The following is a 21,024-nucleotide window of genomic DNA, read 5'->3' as shown; positions in this document are numbered from 1 at the left end:
CACAGGAGATGTACTTAGCCATCCGGCTAGGGTTTATTCTTTTATAGCAACGCGTTTCGGCACAACTGCCTTGCTCACACAAATCTTTATATATATATAGCATTTTCAGCTGGCATTAAATATATATTTTGCGCACAGACACGGCATCGATTACTTTTGTTGTGAAAGTTTGGCGGAATTATTGATGACCGTGATTGGGAGGTCTTCACTTCGATGCGACCTTTGGTCTGGAGGCAGCGGGTGTTCCCATTCGTTTGTGGAGTATATATATATATATATATATATATATATATATATATATATATATATATATATCAAAACCAACCCTACTCCTCACAGAAAAGGGCACGCACACAAAGAGTGCTAGGTTTCAGTAGGCATTTAATGCATTAGGCCTCCTCCGACCCAGCAGCACAGAGATATATATATATTTGTCACCACTCCTGCTCCATCCTTCTAAACAGGCAACGACACGGCTAGGTTTGGATTTGCAAGATTTATTACAGAAGGCACATATATATATATATATATATTCACTGAAAAAACCATAGGTTTCACACATGTTATAGTTAGCTGGACATTTTACTGATAAAAAACCAATGAAATTCCCCCGTTATAGTTACTGTAGGCAACTATAACTCACGCGACCGTAATCCTCTGCTGATGCTAATACTGTATTTAGACACTTATTTGCCCATGTCTTCTTCCATTAAATTTTAGCTATACATATATTACAAATATTTTTTTTTCATAAAGACACATATGTCATCAGCAGAGGATTACGGTCGCGTGAGTTATAGTTGCCTACAGTAACTATAACGGGGGAATTTCATTGGTTTTTTATCAGTAAAATGTCCAGCTAACTATAACATGTGTGAAACCTATGGTTTTTTCAGTGAATTTGCAAGGTTTTTTAAATGCTAATTCCTAACTATAACGTGTGTGAAACCTATGGTTTTTTCAGTGAATTTGTACGGTTTTTTAAATGCTAAGTTACTTTACGCCATTTGTGGCGTGCGCGCCCACTTAACGCAGTTCGTTCCGTGCGCGCACGGTGCGCTTCGCCCACCGCGTGCCCACGTTACGCTAGATGGGCCATGAACGCACGATGCGCTTCGCGCACCATGCGCACATGGAGGTCATATGATGAGCATCGTTGTGACAGGTAAAATATATGTTTTTTTTATCTCTGATGAGACATGCACAAAAGGTGCCCTTCGGGCACCTTTTGCACACGGGGTGGGGAGAATGTGGATATTTTTTTTTTTATTATTATTTCTTACCGTACGCGTACGGTAAGCGTTATCGGCGAAATTTTGGAAAAAATTAAAATTGCCTTTTTTCACTTGGGGGATCGTTGGGGACTCCCTCGACATGGCTAGGTGCTTGGGAGCTGTGTAAACAGCCCCTTTACAAGATTTGCACTTTGTTTTTCAACCCCCTGTCAGAGTGCGAGAGAGAAAATGGCGGCCGCCGCATCCTGGTTTCGACCGATTCGAATGTTTACTAAGATCTAAGGGCCAATCAGAATCGCGCTCGCGCACGCCACCGTACGCGTACGGTAAGCGCACCGTAAGCGCACCGTAAGCTGCCACAGATATATATATTGATTTAAAGGCTATTTTCTCAGAATCTACTGAACAGATTTACACCAAACCTACAAAAGGCACTTCCTTGACCTGAGGACTACCTCTCTGCCAAATTTCAAGTAATTCAGTTCAGCCGTTCGGGCTGTAGCTCGGTCTAAAGGTCCTATGGAAAAATGCATGGGAAAAATGCGTTTTGGGACCCCCCTTTTATCTCAGCCCCCGCTTGACGAATCCCCCCGAGACTTTCAGGGTAGGAGCGGAGCGTAGCGCCCCATTAGTTTTGAAAATTTCGCGAGGATTCGTCGACCGGCGCCAAAGTTATTCCAAATAGAATGTTACGGGTTTCCTATGGAAAGAGGGTCCTAACTATAACTACCTACTGGCGACCGCCAGTAGGTAATATATATATGTGTGAGCAAGGCAATGATGCCGAAACGTGTTACAGCGAAGTAAATAAACGCAAAAAGAAAACTTGGGGTTCAGCCCCTATGTTGGTGTCTAATTTCGATTGTGGAGTTGGATCTGGTGGATATATATATTTTTATATATATATATATTATCTACTGGCGGTCGCCAGTAGGTAGTTATAGTTAGGACCGTGTTTTCATAGGAAATCCGCAACATTCTATTTGGAATAACTTTGGCGCCGATTGACGAATCCTCGCAAAATTTTCAAAATAGGTGGGGCGCTCCGCTCCGCTCCTTCCCTGAAAGTCTCGGGGGGATTCGTCAAGCGGGGGCTGAGAAAAAGGGGGGGTCCCAAAACGCATTTTCCCCATGCATTTTTCCATAGGACCTTTAGTCCAAGCTACAGCCCGAACGGCTGAACAGAATTACTTGAAATTTGGCAGAGAGGTAGTCCTCAGGTCAGGGATGTGCCTTTTGCAGGTCTGGTGTAAATCTGTTCAGAATATCCTGAGAAAATAGAATTTAAATCAATATATATATCTATAGGCGCGCTCCGTGCGCGTACGGTAAAACTTACCGTACGCGCACACTGCCGTACGCGAGCGCGATTCTGATTGGTTGTTAGATCTTAGTAAACATTCGAATCGGTCGAAACCAGGAAGTGTCGGCCGCCATTTTGTCTCTCGCAGTCTGAGGGGGTGAAAAACAAAGGTGGAGAACGTGAAAAGGGGGCATGGTGGACAGTTCCTGACCCCCTAGCCTTTGTATGGGGGTCCCAGAAGGACCCCCAAGGGCCAAAATTTCCTTTAAATTTTTTGCGAAAAATCGCGGGGTACGCGTAACGTGCGCGTACGGTAGAAACGGAAAAATTCTGCGAACTGCGTAACGTGGGCGCGCGGTGCGCGAAGCGCACCGTGCGCGTACGGTACGCGCACGGTGAAAAACCTTAGAAAAAAACAAAAAAAACCATAACTTAGCATTTAAAAAACCGTACAAATTCACTGAAAAAACCATAGGTTTCACACACGTTATAGTTAGGAATTAGCATTTAAAAAACCTTGCAAATTCACTTAAAAAACCATAGGTTTCACACATGTTATAGTTAGCTTGACATTTCACTCGTGAAAAACCATTGAAATTCCCCCGTTATAGTTAGTGCAGGCAACTATAACTCACGCGACCGCAATCCTCTGCTGATGACGTCAGATATTACATCACTGATGACATATGTGTCTTTCTGAAAAATAAATATTTGTAATATATGTATAGCTAAAGATTAATGGAAGAAGACATGGGTAAATAAGTGTCTAAATACAGTGATGTAATATCTGACGTCATCAGCAGAGGATTGCGGTAGCGTGAGTTATAGTTGCCTGCACTAACTATAACGGGGGAATTTCAATGGTTTTTCACGAGTGAAATGTCCAGCTAACTATAACATGTGTGAAACCTATGGTTTTTTAAGTGAATATATATATATATACATATATATATTTCCCAATCTGTCCACAAACAGAAGCTGCACTCTTCGTAAGGGTTAAAATGCTTTACAAAATGGGCCGGGGACATGCGCCCCCCTTCCTGAACCTGCAAAGGCCCCAAGGACCCCAACCCCGGGGCCTGCTCACACACTGTGTCCCAGGGAGCCCACCACAAGGACACAGCAGTGTCTTGCCCTCAAGGGCACAGGCAGGAAAACAGAAGTATGCTCCCACCTGGTGGGTACTTTAAAAAGTTTCCTGTTGTTTGGAACAGACTTCTGTTTCTTTGCCTGTGCTCCTGTGGGCAGAGAAGATCAAATTGATTCTGTACAGAAGGAGCAAAGAGAAACAGCTGCTCCTTCCCGGTCCGAACATAGTGGTTTATGTGTGCCTCGGGTGGGCACTGGTGCAGCCATCTGAGGCCCCGAAGGATGGGGCCTCAGGGCAGTAACGTCTCCAGGAAAGGGGGGGGTGTGCACCCCCTCCCATTAATTTAAAAAAACATAGGCCCTGAGTGAAGGTGTTCCCAGGGCTGGAGGAGGTTTAGGGGTTGCTTTGCGCCCCATCCCCTTATTTAAAAAAGAAAGGCCCCTTGGGATGGGCTCCCTAAGTTTGTAAACGCTTGGGGGCTGCTCGCTCCTCCCTGATCATTTAAAAAAAGGGGTCCCTGGAGGGCAGCAGGACACCAAAGTAAATAATAAATGAGAGACAGGAGCCGCTTATTTATTATTGCTGCTTATTTATTATTCACTGCTCCACCTTCTAGGGGTGTCACAAGGAATACATAAATATACATGAAAAATCCCTAGGGCATTATGGGGCACTCCTTATACTGAGCAGTGAATATTAAACAAGCAGTTCATGGCGTTCATTTAATATTGATTTTTTTATCTTTTATGTTTTTTAAAGTGGGTGCCCTGGTGTCCACCCAGGGACCTACAACATACCCAAATGTTGGGAGGAGCCCCAGTGCCCCCACTGCCTCTGCTGGCTTCCTAGCCAGAACCCTTTGTGGGTGCCAGAGGGAGCTGGCTATTGTGTTAAAAGTGGGCGCCCTGGTGCCCACCCAGGGCACCAACAGTTTGGCTACTTGTTGGGTCCCACAGTGAGAGCCCCAATGCCCCTGTGGTCCCAGATGGCTCTCCAGCCACCACTGTGTCAGGAGCAGACGATTTTCTTTATATTTTTTAAGAGTGGATGCCCTGGTGCCCATCTGAGGCACCCACTCATTGTGGTACTGGCAGGAGTCAGCTCCATTTTTTTGTTTAAGCTCAGGCGGGAGCAGAATTTTCCTCTGCTCCCACTTGGGTGTGAGCAAAGTTGTATTCCTTGCCCAAGAGAGTACGTGCACAGGAAACAATTTCTATTTCCTGACTGCCATCTCCTGCGCAGGGCACACCAGTATCCCGGGAGTTTGGTCCATGGGAAACTGCATCAGGATGGGGACCCTGCAGCCGATCTATAGTTGGGGAGAGGGGCCCGACATTCACATTTGCCCATAAAAAACACTGGCCCGGGGGATGGGATCCTGTGAGACTTGTGGAGTGAGACCACGCATCACCTCCCCAAAATTTAAAATTTGGTCCAGGGGAATAGGTATAAAAAAGGCTTGGGGGCACGCACCTCCTCTCGTATAGAAAAGAAATTTCCAATTCCCTGGCTCCTAGTCCTACCTGGAGGGCTAAGAATTAAAACGCGCAGGAGCCTGTGTTTTTATTTTTTTCTCCAAAAGTACCAAACGATTTACCCTAAATTACAAAAAGCACCCTATCTGGACAAAGATATAGCCTGCTGGCAAATGTGATGTAATTCCTTTAATCTATTTTGACTGTAGTTGTGTTCCATGGAGAAATGAATGGGGAAAATGTGTTTTGGGGCCCCCATTTTTCTCAGTCCTTTCTTGACAGATCACCCTGAAACTTTCCAGGAAGAAGCTGAGGTGATTGGACTTGCTTTCTAGAATGTTTTGTGAAGATTTGTGCACCAACGATAAAAGCAAGCAAAAAATGTTTTTCCAGTGGAAATGTAGTCCTAACTATAACTACCCTGTGGCAACCAACACACACACACATTCACACATTCATGCACGTGCACACACACACTCTTCAATTAAGTGTATGATTTCTGATGCCACATCCTCATATCCAAAAGAACCATGGAGGCCTACCAACTGGAGACCTAGCTTTTCCAGTGGTCTGTGGCACATTTGCAGAACTGGGTGACGGTAGTGCTGGAGAGGCATTGAAAGAGTTGCAGAATAGTTGTATTAGCCACGTTTGAATATCTATAGTGAAATTGCATGGTATGCTGTAAGTGTGCACTAAGATGCGTTTGTAGGGGTGTGTATACCATAGGCTACAATACCAAATGGCACTACAGATCACATTTGAGGTGCTTTGGCAGAGTTCTGTGTATTACTCGTGATGAGCTATTGTCTGTCGATCCAGGTGGTGGAATCGCAGTGGATCTCATATAGTAGAAATAGGGTAGATCATCATGGCTCTTGGGTCTTGGTACCTCTTTTAGAGGACAGGTGGTTAATAATGCGATTTAGGAAAGAGGTGCCTTAGAAGAGCTGTATGTTGTTCCTATTTATGGGATACCAGAGATTAACATAGCTTAGATTTGAGTTAAATTGATAAATCTGTGTGTGGTTCTCTGTAGTGGAATAGTATAGGATACCGCAGTTCATGATTTTAGTGCCTTGGGAGATGTCATGTGTTCAGTCCTGGTGTTGATGTAAGAGCAAATTTTGTGCAGGGCATTATTGGTGTAGATTTGAAGGATGGTGTAAGTTGCAGTATTATATTGTATTGGGACATTTTTATAGTGACTCATAGCCCTGATGTGGACAGAAAGCACTACAATTTGCAACAGACCTGGCTGTCATTTGAAGTTTGTTGTTGGTGGGGTGTTGGGTGTAAAATCGCCTTTGTGGGAGAGGTTGGTTGAGAGGTGTGAGGCTCAAAGACATGCTTCAAACATGGTGCCACTGCACCTCTATACTTATATTACTGATTTATTAGGTTAGGAGGCATGTCACAAGTCATGATTGACATGCACTGGAAAAGCTGCAGCAGATCCACAGCATATAAATACCACGGGGTGTTTCAAGGCAGGATTAGGTCGCATCACCCATGTTGTAGAGTCAGGCTCCTAGTCAGTGCTTAATTTGTAAGAAAAATATGTGCCAGGGCCCTCATCAGAAAGCATCTACAGCTTGCCCCACCCATTGCCCCTTCCAGCTCTGCCAATTACAGTACCAACACAAATACTAACCATCACACTCTACAAATGTTATAATTCAGACTATTCCAGGCCCCTAAAGCTATAATTATGGCTTGGGCGGCAATTACTAGTCATGTTAATGTATATTGAATCAATAAACAAAGGTTTTTTGTGCTCATCTCTAAATTAGACAAATAGTGCCACCATGTGGCAGACAATCATAAGTGCCGGTGCCGACAATCAAGTGCCAGTGGCAAGCACCGGGAACCACCGGCTCAAATTAAGCACTGTTACTAGTACAGGAATGCCAGAGGGTGCTGTAGGTTAGAACCATATTTATGTCCCAATAAAGGAATAGCAAAATGTGCTGAAGGACAGGACTGAGGTGGATAATCAGGAGAGAAGCACAGCAATGAAGGTTAAAGGAACCACCAAGTGAATGATATCGCAGTGGGCACAAACCCAAGCAAGCATCCAGTGGTGGCTGGTTTCAGGGCAGAATGGCGAGACGTGGGCAGACGACGAGGGAAATAAATAAGTAAGAACGTATCTTCAGCCAGCTGCATCGTGCTCTTCTGCTTCTCTGCAGGCAGGCTCCCATAATCCCCTGTGGCCAATCCTGATCCTGCTTTCATGCAGCATGAGAGCAGCATCAGGATTGGCCTGAGTGCCCTTGATTTGCGCTCCCAGTTAGACTGGAAGCCTGTGTCTGCTCTCTCCAACCAAGCAACGCAGCTCGGGTTGGAGAGCGCTTCAGTGTGCATGACGGGTTGGCCGTCCTGAGACGGCCGACCAAACTGTCATGTGCACTGAAGGCAGTGCCCACCACTCCCCCTCAGTGCCTGTCAGCCCCATATCCCCACCCCGTAGACTCGGCACACTTAGAAGAAAAATAAAATGATAATATTTTATTTTTCATGTTTTTGAGGGTGCTGCCAGGGGGCCGCCACCGCTGCAAGCATCATCAAAGAAAGGAACTCTCTTAAAAGAGCATTGTTGAAGATGGTTAGTGATGCAGGAGACGGTATAAAGAACTAACATTTTTATTGCACACAGGTTGGTCCCTTTAAGGGACAAGTGCAGAGGTCAATGGTACCGAGCAGAGATGAGGGATACGGATGATTAGTAAAGGGATAGTGGGAGAGTAGAGAGGTCAATGGGGAGAGGAAAGATGGGCCGGGGACAGACAAGGTGCAGGAGAGACTGATAAGGTGCAGACTGGAATTGTAGGGTAGAGGAGAAAAGTGGAGGGGAGAAATAGAAGGAAGGGAGAAGACATAGAGGGCAGAGGTGCAGTGGGATTATACCAGGGAGGGGAACAGTGAAAAGAGAGTGGAGAGGACCATAGGAGAAATGAAACATGGAAAGTGTAGGTGAGAGATGCAGTGATAGTTGGAAGGTGAAGCAGAGTGGTGAAGGGGGGGGGTGAAGATGCAAGGGTGAGGGGAGAGGAGGATGAGATATGATGGGAAGACCAGAAGCAGAGATTGGAGGTGGGGGCCTAATAGCAAAAAACAAACTAGGGTCCACCACCCAGTTCCAGCAAATTGTGTGAAATGGGTTATGGGTCCACGCTAAATGCTTTAGTGTGTGCTCCACAAGCATCTGTGACATCACAGCGACAAGCCTGGAATATCAGTTTGAGTGCTGCATTGTATAGGTTTTCACGCAGGAGTTCCATTATTCTAAAAGACCTGTCCTGTATAGGTATGTAGTAGATCACACAGATTTCAGATTCCTTCATTGTATAGCTTTGTGTGGAGTGGGTCGTCCATGTATAGACGCAAAGGGAATGAGTCTGAATTGACCTGCACTGTACAGACATGTAGAGGATAACACTGATGTGTACATCACACCATATTCTATAGATGTTAAAGTATAACGTGCATGCACACATGCTCACATAAGTGCCTATATGAATCTACATTGCATAGATTTCCAAGCGATCACATAAATGTCTTTCTGTACCACTGTTAGGTGGAGGATAACGCTAATATCTAGTTCAGGGGTATCCAACTTTGGTCCAGCAGGGCCTGATGTTTATGGTAATCTTGAACAACGTAAGTAAGATCAATTTAGATCCATGTTGTGTCAATTTATCTACTGTAGATATAATAAAAATCTGGCATGGATTTGTCCATCGTGAGACTATTTGAGACACCTATGGTGCATATGGACCTTGTTATGTATATATGTGTAGGGATAACATTAATTTATACACGAACCTGTGTAAATGTGGTTGGGATCACATGAATGTCTTACTTGATCTGTTTTGTAAAGATATGTAGAGGATCACACAGGTATACACATGCCTGTGTATTATTATGATGTGCTGGTACCACGTTAATGTTGTTATGTACCACCATGAAGCAGCTGATCTTTTTTTATCGGATAAGTTTGATGTTAACATATTTCACAGATTCAAATAAACTCAGTTAGAACCTTTTTGAGGCCAAGAATCTGTGATGTCAAGAGGATCCAAGGAGCATCGTCCTGATCCCTGTATTCATCAATTATATTCATAAAATTGTTCTGTTATTGAATAGTATTGATTGAAAAAAGTTTCTCAAATACTTTGTTATTTTTCCCTCGGCAGGAAGCTGACACAGACGATAACCAAGGAACGCTTGGCTTCGACGAGTTCTGCGCCTTTTACAAGATGATGTCTACGCGGCGAGATCTATACCTACTGATGCTCACCTACAGCAACCACAAGGATCATCTGGACATCGATGACCTGAAGCGCTTCCTGGAGGTGGAGCAGAAGGTAATTTTAACTCCGCGCATGAATAAGGGGCTTCTGATCCTGCCAATCTGCTTTGATCTTTATGCTTTGCTCTTCAGCCTGGGGCTCGAAGATTATTTTTCGATCTTGATTCTTCATAGAGCCACTGCGTGTCCCTGCTTGGTGATTTGTTATTAGGAAAGAGCTTACGGACATCGTACTTGATTGGTTAGGGACCGTGAAGGGCTCTAAACGTTGAAATTGAGAGAACAATAGAGAAAGGAGTTATAACGGTGGAACAAGGAGAAAGTGAGAGTATGGGATAGGCACAAAGGTTAGAAGTGGTTGCTAAGTCATTGAGAAGGGGAAAGGCACAGTTCACATCTTAAGTGTGATAATGTGGTGAGCCGCAATGAAACAGAACTGTAAAACTGGGACATGGAAAGTGCAATGAAGGTTGGATGAAAGTCAAAGTAAAATTGAAGAAGTAAAGCCCCATGATCTTATCAAACATATGTTAATACCCATATTAATTGAACCAGGATCACATTTAACCATACCTCTTTAGATTAAATAAACTCTTTTTTACACTTTTCTAATATGGCTTCTTTAGGTAACTTGTTGGTGTTATTTATAATGGTACAGTCCTCCACTTTACCCCCCCTTCCTTTGTATCACTATGGTATCTTCCGCTGTTCTCTGGAGGCTACCTTAGAATATTCAGGTAAGGAAGTTGCTGGACTGTTGGTGGAGAGAGGAGACCGGTAATAAAGAGTTGATCTTACCTTATGAAGATTCTGTCATTTTATCATAACTGCCTAAATTTGTGTTTGACATAAAGATTGTCGAGAGATGCATTGCAGAGTATCAGAGTGTGAGGTTATAGTTTTCCACAATGTGAGATAATTATTTGATTTATTTAATTTTTATTATATACTGAAGAACATTGTTCAACCAGCAGAATGTTCAACAAACATTTACAAAGATGCAATAGAAACGAAGTTATAAGTAATACTGAAGTCATAGTAAATTTATGGTATTTTCATATAATTGCTAGAGGATATTGAATGATCCTTCCACGGTTCAGTTCAAGCAGAGGACAGAATCCTCTCAACATTTTCAGTATTTCCAGTTTGATGGGTCAGTAGGTGTTTTTCGACAGATGAGAGACTGTACAGGCACAACAGATCTTAAATAATTTGCTTGCTTTTTTAACAACTTCTTTTGAGATACATATCACACACATGCTCTATCAAAATAGATGACAGAAAATACAAAAACATAGGGAGCTACCAGCGTACCTCAAAGATCTGAATTTAAGACTTTGCCTGTAAAAGACCTTGTGAAAAATACACACCAGCATAAACTTGTTCGCCACAAGTTGCCAACGCCGTGCGGCTAAGGAAGGGTTGATGTACAGCATGAACTGCTTTGAAGGACACATGTTGGGAGAGATTTGTGCTATTCAATAGGCTCACGGTCGTGGAATACACATAGTTATTAAACTGAAAACGTTCTTGATGAATGGTTTTGAGAGAAAAAAAGAACCTATTTGAGCTTTCAGGTTCTGGATTTTATTAGGTCTCGCCTGACCCAGCACATGCGCTGGTCTGGCGAGACTTATTGAGAGGGCTCCAAAAAGTGCTACCAGGCCAGCCTAGAGCTACAGTGCATGTGCGGGGGCGCGCGCGCCGCGCTTTACCGCAATTACTTCCACTTTCGCGGCCGCACGGCCGCTTTGATGTTTGATCGTGATCCCGATCGCGATCACTTTAACTTTCGCGGCCGCACGGCCGCTTTGCATAGCGAATAGGCCTCGCTTTTGGGACCTCATAAGTATTTAGTTATGCAACTGTTGCATGGCTAAACACTTATAAGGTCCCAAAGGCGAGACCTATTGGCTATGCCAATGCTTGTTTAGGTTGCCACTAAACCCCCACACACAAATAGTTTTCTGTTTTCCTACTCAGCAGCCGATTGACCAAAGTGTAAGTTGATGTCATCCCGTTTTTCTCACTGCCTAGGCATTTTATGTTCTTACTGGTAACTGATTGTGCGGCAGATTTTGCCTTCATTAGTACACTGCATAGAACCCATATGTAAACAGCTTTGTCGTTTGTCATTTTGGCACAGTCGGTATCAAGCCAGCTGGCCATCGTGTTATTATCAAGGGCCTGTATTATCATCACATTCTCTTCTTTGCTTGATTGCTGTAAAAGAGGTAAAACAATGGCTTTAAATTGTCCTATTTTCCCCTGAGTCAGATGATGGCCCGTTAGTGATGGTGACTGAAGCTCCTGTTTGGAATGTTATAAATTGGTCACATATAGGAGGAGTGTCGTATCATTATTTCGTTTTTTGTAATTTCGAGCACTGATCATCTGTCCTAGCTCCATGGGATCGGGGGGGGGGGGGGGAAGGGGGGCTCAGTAGAGAGCAGACTGGCAGATATTTGACAGGACTCAATGTGTATGAACTCATATAGAGGTACGAAAAGGCATAATCCACTATAATACATCACCTGCCCATTCCCCATCTTGAAAGTGCCACAAACCTAACCTTTGACGTAGTCAATGATATATCACAACCAAAATGGCTGCTATGCGTCCATTCTGTCTGTGACTGTTACTGCTGCATTGCTTACGCTGTCCTGCAGGTGGGCTCACGTACACGCATGGGCGTCCGCAGAAATGTTTCCGGGGGGGGGGGGGGCAAAGTTTTAACTTCATCACCATCCCCCGACATGATTGAGCACAAGTATTAAATACATTTTAAAAAAATCTAATAAGACAAAGAGCTTAAATAAACACAGAACCATAGGGGGAAGAGAAAAATCTTGGGAGGTGCCACAGCAGACGACCTTTCAACCACAATGAAACAGAAGGAAAAACTAAAAATGGCCAGAAAAAAATTCTAAATCAGGTTGATGTGGTTCTAGAGAGATCCACATCATCAAACCTTTCAATGATGATACAGTGGACGATTGTGTCAAATTCAAGAGCTAGTAGGATCAGCCTCGCTAAGCCACATCGTCTCAAACAATATTAATGAAGCAACTCATTAAGTACCAAAGCCATGACTGATTCCATCTATCTACTTGGACAGACATTCACAGAAGAGTGTCCAGAGCGTTGGATTTTTCAAGATGGTCGGTAAGTTGTTCAGACATTATTTGCTGTGTCTATGGTAACAGCACCATGAGATCAGAGTTATAAACATTTGGAACATCCAAACCATCTTTTGAAGGCAGAGGGCTAACAACACTGGATTTCCAAACTTTGGGGACAAGTCCAGCTGTGAACAATGCATTGATAATATTGGCAATTTCCTAGATACTGGCATTAGAAGTTCCTTGTAATATTCTCACAACACGAGTCATTGGGAAAGCCAGGTTTCAACATGGACAGAAAAATGCCTACCTCCTCTTTAGAGTCTGTGGAAAAGCAAGAGAGGGAGATCTCAGTGCAGAAGTAAAGGCCAGGTGCAGGAAAACTGAAACAAGGAAAGCAGGGGACTGATAAATGGATAGGTTGTAGGTGTACTCTGCAAGTCATTGAACATGGAAGTGGCAGGGCTACATGTCCTCCAATGCACACCTCTTTAGAACAGAGGCAGAGACCAAAAGGCAAACAATAAGGATGGACAGAATGGAGTTCATGGGTTTGGTGAGATGGAGTTCTGAGAGACTTGGGAGTTACATTCAGCTAGGAATAGGGGGGCAAGAAAATGGAGGATGAGCTTGATGCCGTATTTTACGTTATTCAGGGGCCTTGACCATTCTAGGGAAGAAACCGTGTTTTGAGGTCACTTCATAAAAAGGTGATGTGGTGAGAGTAAAAAAGTACTGTAGATGGAGCAGGGGAGGAGGGGGGGGTTATGAGGTAGCCCCAGCTCTTTCTGGTGTTGCTTAAGCAAGGACACAGATGCCCAGGGCTAACAGATACATTTAGGAGAAAAGTAATCTGCTGAAGAGGCAGGACCGGAAGCAATAAATCATATCAAGTAATACTTGCTGGGGATTGATGAGGGATGACCAAAAGGTGGAGATGAACGAATACAGTTGCTCCTAGTTTTAACAAAAAGGGGGCGGGCTAGCCAGTCAAGTGAACATTTTACCTCTTAATTTGTCTAGAGGGTCCGGGTCAGACATAATCCCTGGAATCACTGAGATATGGTAGTGCTGGCCTGATACCGGTAAGTTTGAGAAAGGACTAAAACATCAGTGTGAAGAAGGTTTCTGGTAGGCCTAAGAGGAGACCAATATGCCAATGCAAAGTGGACAGGCCCTAGAACACAAAGAACTAGGTAAAGTGGTGAGAGGGATAGCCGAGAGTCAAATACAGGCTAGGTTATTGCATAGTAGATGGTAATGGTATGATGTATTCGTTTTTCGTTGACCGTTCTATTAATCAGCACACAGCCTCACACTCATCCAAGGGTTAATGAAGCCACTGAGTGCTGATTGACTCTGGAAGTTTCCATGTTCGGACCATGCAAGCATGATCCGTGTTTTTCAGGTGCTGTGGAAACAGTTTAAATCGCTGCCTTCAAATGTTTGCACTCGCACCACGCACTTAACAAGCAGGGAAAAGCAGAGAAACTGGCGGCCCGACCTACTTACTATAAAGTTGTGACACGTACATGGATCAATGCTGCTAAAAGATAAATTAAAATGCATATTGGTATTCTAGCAGCAGGGAGCTTTCGACGTTGATAGTAAGTACTCTGTATGTTGTATGTTTTATGTGTGTGTAGTATAAATGTTTCACTAACGTTATGTTTAGTAGTGTTTTTAATTAGGTTCAAATAAGTCTTTGATTTAAAATAAAGATAAAGTTGAATTGAAAGTGAGGTGGAGCGCTGGTGACACACAGGATACGATGACCCTTCGGAGACGAGGGTGATGGAGCTCGGGTGGTGTACGTCCCAGGCGGAGGTAGGGTGACCAACAGGCATGGGTGCAAATTCAGGACAGTGAGTGTAAAAATTCAGGACAAAAGCTCAAAATTCAGGACAAAAATTCAGGCCAGACAGTCAAAATTCAGGACCAAAATTTGATACAAAAGGTACGTTTTACAGACACATCAGAGGAGGTCGCGCAACAGTATATAAGTAATTAAATAGACATCCAATGTAAGTACAAGTCAAAATAAGTTTGTTGGGTTAAGACAATCACGTTTTTGTTGGTATGCGCACAGCTTTGAGGAACTGTGCAGGTCTTTTTGTGCTATTTCATATGATCACAATCTATTTATGTGGTTACTGCTCTGGGTTGTCGAGTCTGATATTTTGTTTACAGTTCAAGGTTCTGAGCAGGCATGTTTGGTGACAAAAGTAGTCAGGAAGATTTGCTCATATGGACTTTGTTACCAACATCTCATATATGAGTGCCATAAAGCGGCACGCATAGGATGTAGTTAATTGGGACCTGCAGTGCTGGACTAGAGGGCAGTCCTCTGAGTGACCAGCTTTATGTGTCAGATCACTTTAGGTATTCCATGACTGTTCAGCTGGTGATGACTGATTTAGTGGCTGGTACAGAACTGAGTGATGGATAAGACCCATAGCGGACAGGTCTTGTGTGAGGGTAAGAGCATTAAGCAGGAAAAGGAGTTACTAACCAGCCAGCATTAGCTATAATTGGCTGCACACTGCTGAGTGTTATAGTATTATTGCAAGCCAGAACAGTTAGATAGAAGTTGACATTGCTATATAATGCCCTGGTTAGCCATATTTTAGTCATATTTAATTTACCTGACGAATGGAGATTGTATACCGCTTGGGCTGCATCCTTTCTGTGTGCTCTAACTTCAGTTTTTCAATGATGCACAGAAGTTTGCTACAGACTAGAAGTTGTTAGGGCATTATTGTAGGTCAGAAGGAGGCACTATCTTGTACATACAGAACAGTTTCCATTGAAATGGCAACAAAATACCAAGATGCAGTTTTACTGATAAAACTATATAGCGCACAAACAATAATGTGTGGAAATGTGGTTTCAGAACATATGTATCATTTGAAAATCACACAGTAAAGAGTCTTGATTGTTTTGATCCTTTTAAAACTCTGTTTCCAGCACACTTCTGAAGTACAAACAAGTGGCCCATTTGTGGTTTCCTAACTGCTATGTTTTGAAACATTTGCACAGTTCATTTGCAAGTATTTAACGGTTGTTCTGTGTTACAAAAAAAGCTGACAGCTTACAGTCTTTGGATTCACACGCTCTTTACGACCACAACAAGACTGTCAAGTAGTCCACTTTACTATTCTGCCTTTGACGGCAAAGTTAGAGAGCGGTCAAGTAGGCATTACAAGGGTGGTGCATGGGCGTTCCCATGCATTGCAATGTAAATCCATATTTATAAAGACTGGTTTATGCCAAAATGGTGTGCCTATCTGAGGTAGGTGTAATGAGAAGAAATAAGATCTCACACAGAAGATAGGAATCCCCTGTACAATTACTAACCACCAATCTTCGTTTTTAACTTTGCAATCACCATTTTGGGTAGAGAACAATAAAAACATAACTCACAACATTTTGCACATCACTTTAGCTGCATGTTTTTTGTTGGGTAAAGTGGGGGGGAACATGCGCTGGTGGCTAGCCTTTTGGCTTTGTCAATGCATGTTATTTTCTTGTGATCTTTGTACAACTAGATTGTTGGTAAAGTTGGTGGTCCCTTGAAAATATATATTAAAAAATATTGGTTAAAAGCAAAATCTTTTTTGGTCTCTAAAAGCATGCATTGCGGTAGTAGTCCATGGCACAGAAGGAGATTTCTTTGTATGTGGAAGCGCTCCGTGTGAAACAGTAGAATGCAGTCGTCACTCATAATTAAATTAGCTAGTGGCTGAAGTGTGCTTTCAGAATTCCCCATGCTGTATGTGGTAGTAAGTGAAAGAAAAATAATGTGAATGGCACAACAAACGGCTGTGAGGGAAGAGGGCTGCCCCCCTAGGAGTAAATATATTATACACAGACGTTTAGTAAAATCTTAAGGTTTTGGCTAATGCCAGATCTAAAAGAAAAAGACCTTATCGACATTAAGATGACCAGCTGTGAGCTTGTATGCATTTATCTTCCAGTGCAGACAGTTTTCTTTGTCTGTTGGTGGTCATGTGCAGAGAGTATTGTTTAGACCAAATTGAGAATTTTGAAAACGCACTATTTCTCCGATTGATGTCCAGCAAAGGTTTGGATGAAGCCCTAGAATTAACACCTGATTGCAGTGGTTCAGGATCTAATTTCTGTTTGCTTTTTTTAACTGTTTAAACTCGTATTTATTTTTTTCTAAAATATTAAACATTACTTATGAACCGAGTTTCCCAGCCTCATGCAGTTTTGCACAACTATACTGCTGCAATCTAATATGTGAGAACATTTACATATATATGTAAATGTTCTCACATATTGCATTGCAGCAGTATAGTTGTGCAAAACTGCATGAGGCTTGGAAACTCGGTTCAGAAGTAATGTTTAATATTTACATATAAAAAATAAATACGAGCTAAACAGTTAAGGCTAAAAAAAACAAAAAACGGCTCTAATAGTAATAGTAGATTTTTTTTGATCAGATGTGGGTTGTATAATCTACTGGCTCCAAGCAAGTCACTCACCTTCAAGGCACGTTAAAGGCAGACGGCCCATTGTCATTCTTTATGTGATGATCAGCAGCAGACAGATTGACAATAGGCCTGTCCACAGTCTGCTCGAGGTCGGGGAGGGGCTGCTGCAGCCTCTAGAGTTCAAAGAGAAGTGCGAGAGGCCCCAAGTGAGAGAACGTTTAAACTCCTGGGGCCTCTCGCAGGTGAACAGCACAGCTTGCTGTAATCGTGATAATTACGGAACAAAGACCCTAGGTGGAGGGAGGTGGGTGGCTGCCTCCCTGCTCAGAACACATGGGCGTCCGCTACTGCAACGTGCGCTGCCTGAGTGATAATACCACATTGTCACTGGGCTAGCACCGACGGCCCGGCGATCCAGGGGGGGGGGGGGCGGCGCCTCCCCCCCTGCGGACGCCCATGTACACGTACATCCATCGTAGCACAGATGGCCTTCCTAAGTGGCGTACATGGTCCTCAACAGCATTTTCGCTTCAACCCACCTCTTACAGGACACGTATAAAGAAGTGCACAAACACAGACATCCACCACAGCTCAGCTATAACATATAGCTGGGGGCAGCATGCCCCCAAAGCACTTTCCACGTAAACACACATGAAAACATCCAACGCAGTACACCCATTCTATAAGTTCCATATCACTATGGTCAAAACAGCACACACCATTGAAAAGAACAATAGATAAAACATGAAACATAACTTACTAATCAGAACATATTGCACACATCAAACACTACACATATATGCCACATAGCTAATTAACAAAATGCGTAAAATTGCATAATACCTACCAGGTACATCAAGAGCCAAACAATCAGCACACCAGGTTAAATACAGCTCCTTACACCAACCAACGTCTCCCAGATCGGCCAATAGATGAATATGAAGATGATATTACGTTTCTACTAATTCCAGTTAACATGCTGACATAAGTACTGGTGGGGCCATTGAAAAGCCAATCACCCGGGCAGAAACCAAACTTTAGCAAGAATTCCACCCACACCCACTAAACTGACCTGCATGATCGAGCTATACATTTATGAAACACATCTCTTGCAAACAGCTCTAGAACCACAAATAAGTACTGAGTAACTACTCATAAAACCTACTAGACTGGCGTATATGGGCGTCATTATGAGTGTTACCACCCAGGCTGCACACCTACACTCTATTGCTAATAATGCCCCAGTGAGTGTGCAAATAGCATCAGAAAAATCGTCAGGTGCCCTTTGCTTCCAGCAAGTGCAGAAGCGGGGAGTTCTCTACATGTAAATAAATATAATATGGAGAAAAATAAAAAATAGTCAAATGTGCACATGCCTGCTACCACAGTACCAAACCAGGAGTACTTTCTGTCAGCACCTTACGGATTTGTCGCCATTTATATAGAGCGAACCTAGAAAGAGGGTAGCTGATCGCTGCACTTCACTATTGAACTTGGGAAACAAGACTGTGTACATTAAGAGGGTATTTTATACATTTTAAGTTATACAACTGCGTTTCATTTAATATGTTTACAACTACATTACAATCTTCAGTTTTTAGGCACATGTAGGCTACTTTTTGCACAGTCATATTTGTTTTCATATTTTCGTAGATGCCAAGATTAGAACCCTGACCTGTAAGTTCCAAAGTGTGCAATGTAGCCACTAGACTCCATCTCCAAGAGAAATGAAGAAAATGGACGCATTTCGGGAAATCCATGACGTGCATGGATTCCCAAGACTTTCCTTGGGGTTCTGTAAATCTTACAAAATGTAGAAGTCGCAGTAGGAGACCTATCACTAATAGATCTCTGATTTGTTGTTAATTGAGCCATCAAGTGCTGTCGTCCATGTCACATCTGATCATATGTCATTTCAAGAGATAGGATATCTTACAACTCCGTTTACTGTGAAGAGCTTCAGTCACAGCAGATATGATGAAATGAGGACAAAGTAGGTCTTAGTGTTTGATATGAAGGAAGGAAGTCAAGAGTAGTGTTTGATTGTCACAATGGAGAAGAAGAATTGAAAGTCATTAAAATGGAGGTGGGGATAGCGGGGACTAGGTCTCTCACTGTGGAATGGGAATTGGAAGACAGGCAAGGTCCTCCATCTTAGAATGGACAGGTTGACTAAATCTGAGTCATAATGTTGGACTGGGGAGGAGGAGAGCACAAAGGAGGGCCCTGATGTTCTACTGGAGGAGTGGAGGACTACGATAAAGGAATGAGAAAGTGGTAGAATTTAAGGTTCATATGACGTCTATCGTACTTGACGTCCTCTGATTTGGGCGCCGAACCACAAGACTTTTCATTGGAACTTTGAGATCTTTGGCATGTGTGCAAAGCTGGAGTGAGTAACTACAATTAGTTGATCTTAGAACACCCGTAGGACTCAAGGGCTTTCAGTTGTTTTTATACCATGACCGGGGCATTTCAGCCAGTAGCACGTGTTCATTCTCAACCCATAACCGAGTTCTGAGAGATGTTTCAGAGTTCAAGAGCTGGCCAGATAATGAAAACGGGTTTATATCCACAACAGCATCTACTAACACCTGGAGCATCCCTGCTTCATTCTTCCATCAAAGTTCCTTCTTTGTGTCGACCTAAATGACCAGGCAATGACACAATCTAGGTAATAGGTACCCAAAAATGTGACGTCAAAGAAAGAACACGAGGGGCCACAGCACCAAAACTTACACTACTGCATGTGAATAATGCTTCCTGTCCACATCATGCAAGTATTTTTGCAGCAGGTTAATAGGGGAATATAAGGATTGTAAAAACCATATGGAATCCTTCTATTGCTTATACATAAAATGGGGGATCTTAACAAATAATTCTTCATAAACGAACAACATTAAAAAAAATATCACACAGGTTCTGCACTATTTGGCTACTTTTGTGATAAAAACAAATGCAACAAACTGAAGTTTACCCATAGACAGGCACGCAGTTCATGTTTCAGCTTGCTTTAAATTATGTCCTTCTGCAAATGCCTTTTGTTCCACTTTGCATTGTGAAAGTAGACACATTGATACAATGGATTGCACAGTTTTGTGGGCTTTTTTTTTGCACCAGGCGAAGATTCTCTGCTATGACATCTGACGTCTGGCCCGCTTTTTTCTCTGCCCAAATTGTAAAGAAGTCTCCTAGACTTCTGATTTAAACATGATGATCTTTGAAAAGAGTATAATTAGTTTACATCTGTCCCTACAGGACTTGGGCTTACTGGTGTACGCTAACAGAGGTAGATGAGCCACGGGCCGGGGGAGGCGAAGCCGGACCCAATAGGGGCCCGTGCCAAATGCCTCCCTTAGGCGAGAACCCCCTCCGCAAGCCCACTAAAAAGGGGGCGACCAGACTGGTCCCCCCCCCCCCCAAGCTAGCCGCTCGCTGCACAATCCAGGCGAGAGGGAGCAAGCGGCTGGGGGGTTCAAAAGGGGCACAGGTTCCCCCTTGGGGCCACTGACCCCCCTCCCAATCAAGACTGAATCCCACCCACCCACGCCAAAGGAATCGGGCGTCGCAGCCGCAAGGGCAAAGGAGAAGCGGAAGAAACCCAGAAAAAGATCAAAAAGGGGAAATTACTAGAGGTAGATGAGCTGCTCACACAGTGTCCTTGAGATGCCTCATGGCAGGGACACAGAGGGAGTGAATGACAGCACACAGCCATAGACAGAGTAGATGAGATGCTCGCACAGGGTCCTTGGGATGCCACACGGCTGGGGCACTGAGGAGCAGGCGAGTGGCCAGCAAGGGTCCAGGGCAAGCGGAACGGCACTTGCAGCCGGGGCCGGTCCTAGCAGCCGCTCACAAATTCGGTAGCAAGGGAGGCCAGGAACTGCACAACATGGAGACCTTGCTTAAAAGGGCACCTTGAGCTAAGATAGTGCTGTCATAAAAGGACTAACACCAAACTTGGAGAACAATGCATGACGTAGAATAACATGGATGTTTATGAATGACCAACCAAAAGTTGCGAGAT

The 21,024-nt window shown here is 43.5% G+C and overlaps 1 protein-coding gene across 7 annotated transcripts in view; it reads left to right on the top strand.

Annotated features, from left to right (window-relative positions):
* PLCH2 (phospholipase C eta 2) overlaps positions 1-21,024 on the top strand; it is a 1,499,317-nt gene that overhangs the window by 1,081,327 nt on the left and 396,966 nt on the right. For all 7 annotated transcript variants that reach the window (XM_085609277.1, XM_085609254.1, XM_085609273.1 and 4 more), the window contains one exon: positions 9,303-9,473. In XM_085609277.1, coding sequence (XP_085465403.1) covers positions 9,303-9,473 — 171 coding nt within the window. The remainder of the gene's footprint in view (positions 1-9,302; positions 9,474-21,024) is intronic.

This window comes from Triturus cristatus, chromosome 1_2 (genome assembly GCF_964204655.1).
Source record: "Triturus cristatus chromosome 1_2, aTriCri1.1, whole genome shotgun sequence".
Lineage (NCBI taxonomy): Eukaryota > Metazoa > Chordata > Amphibia > Caudata > Salamandridae > Triturus > Triturus cristatus.
This window is presented reverse-complemented; position numbering and strand designations above follow the sequence as displayed.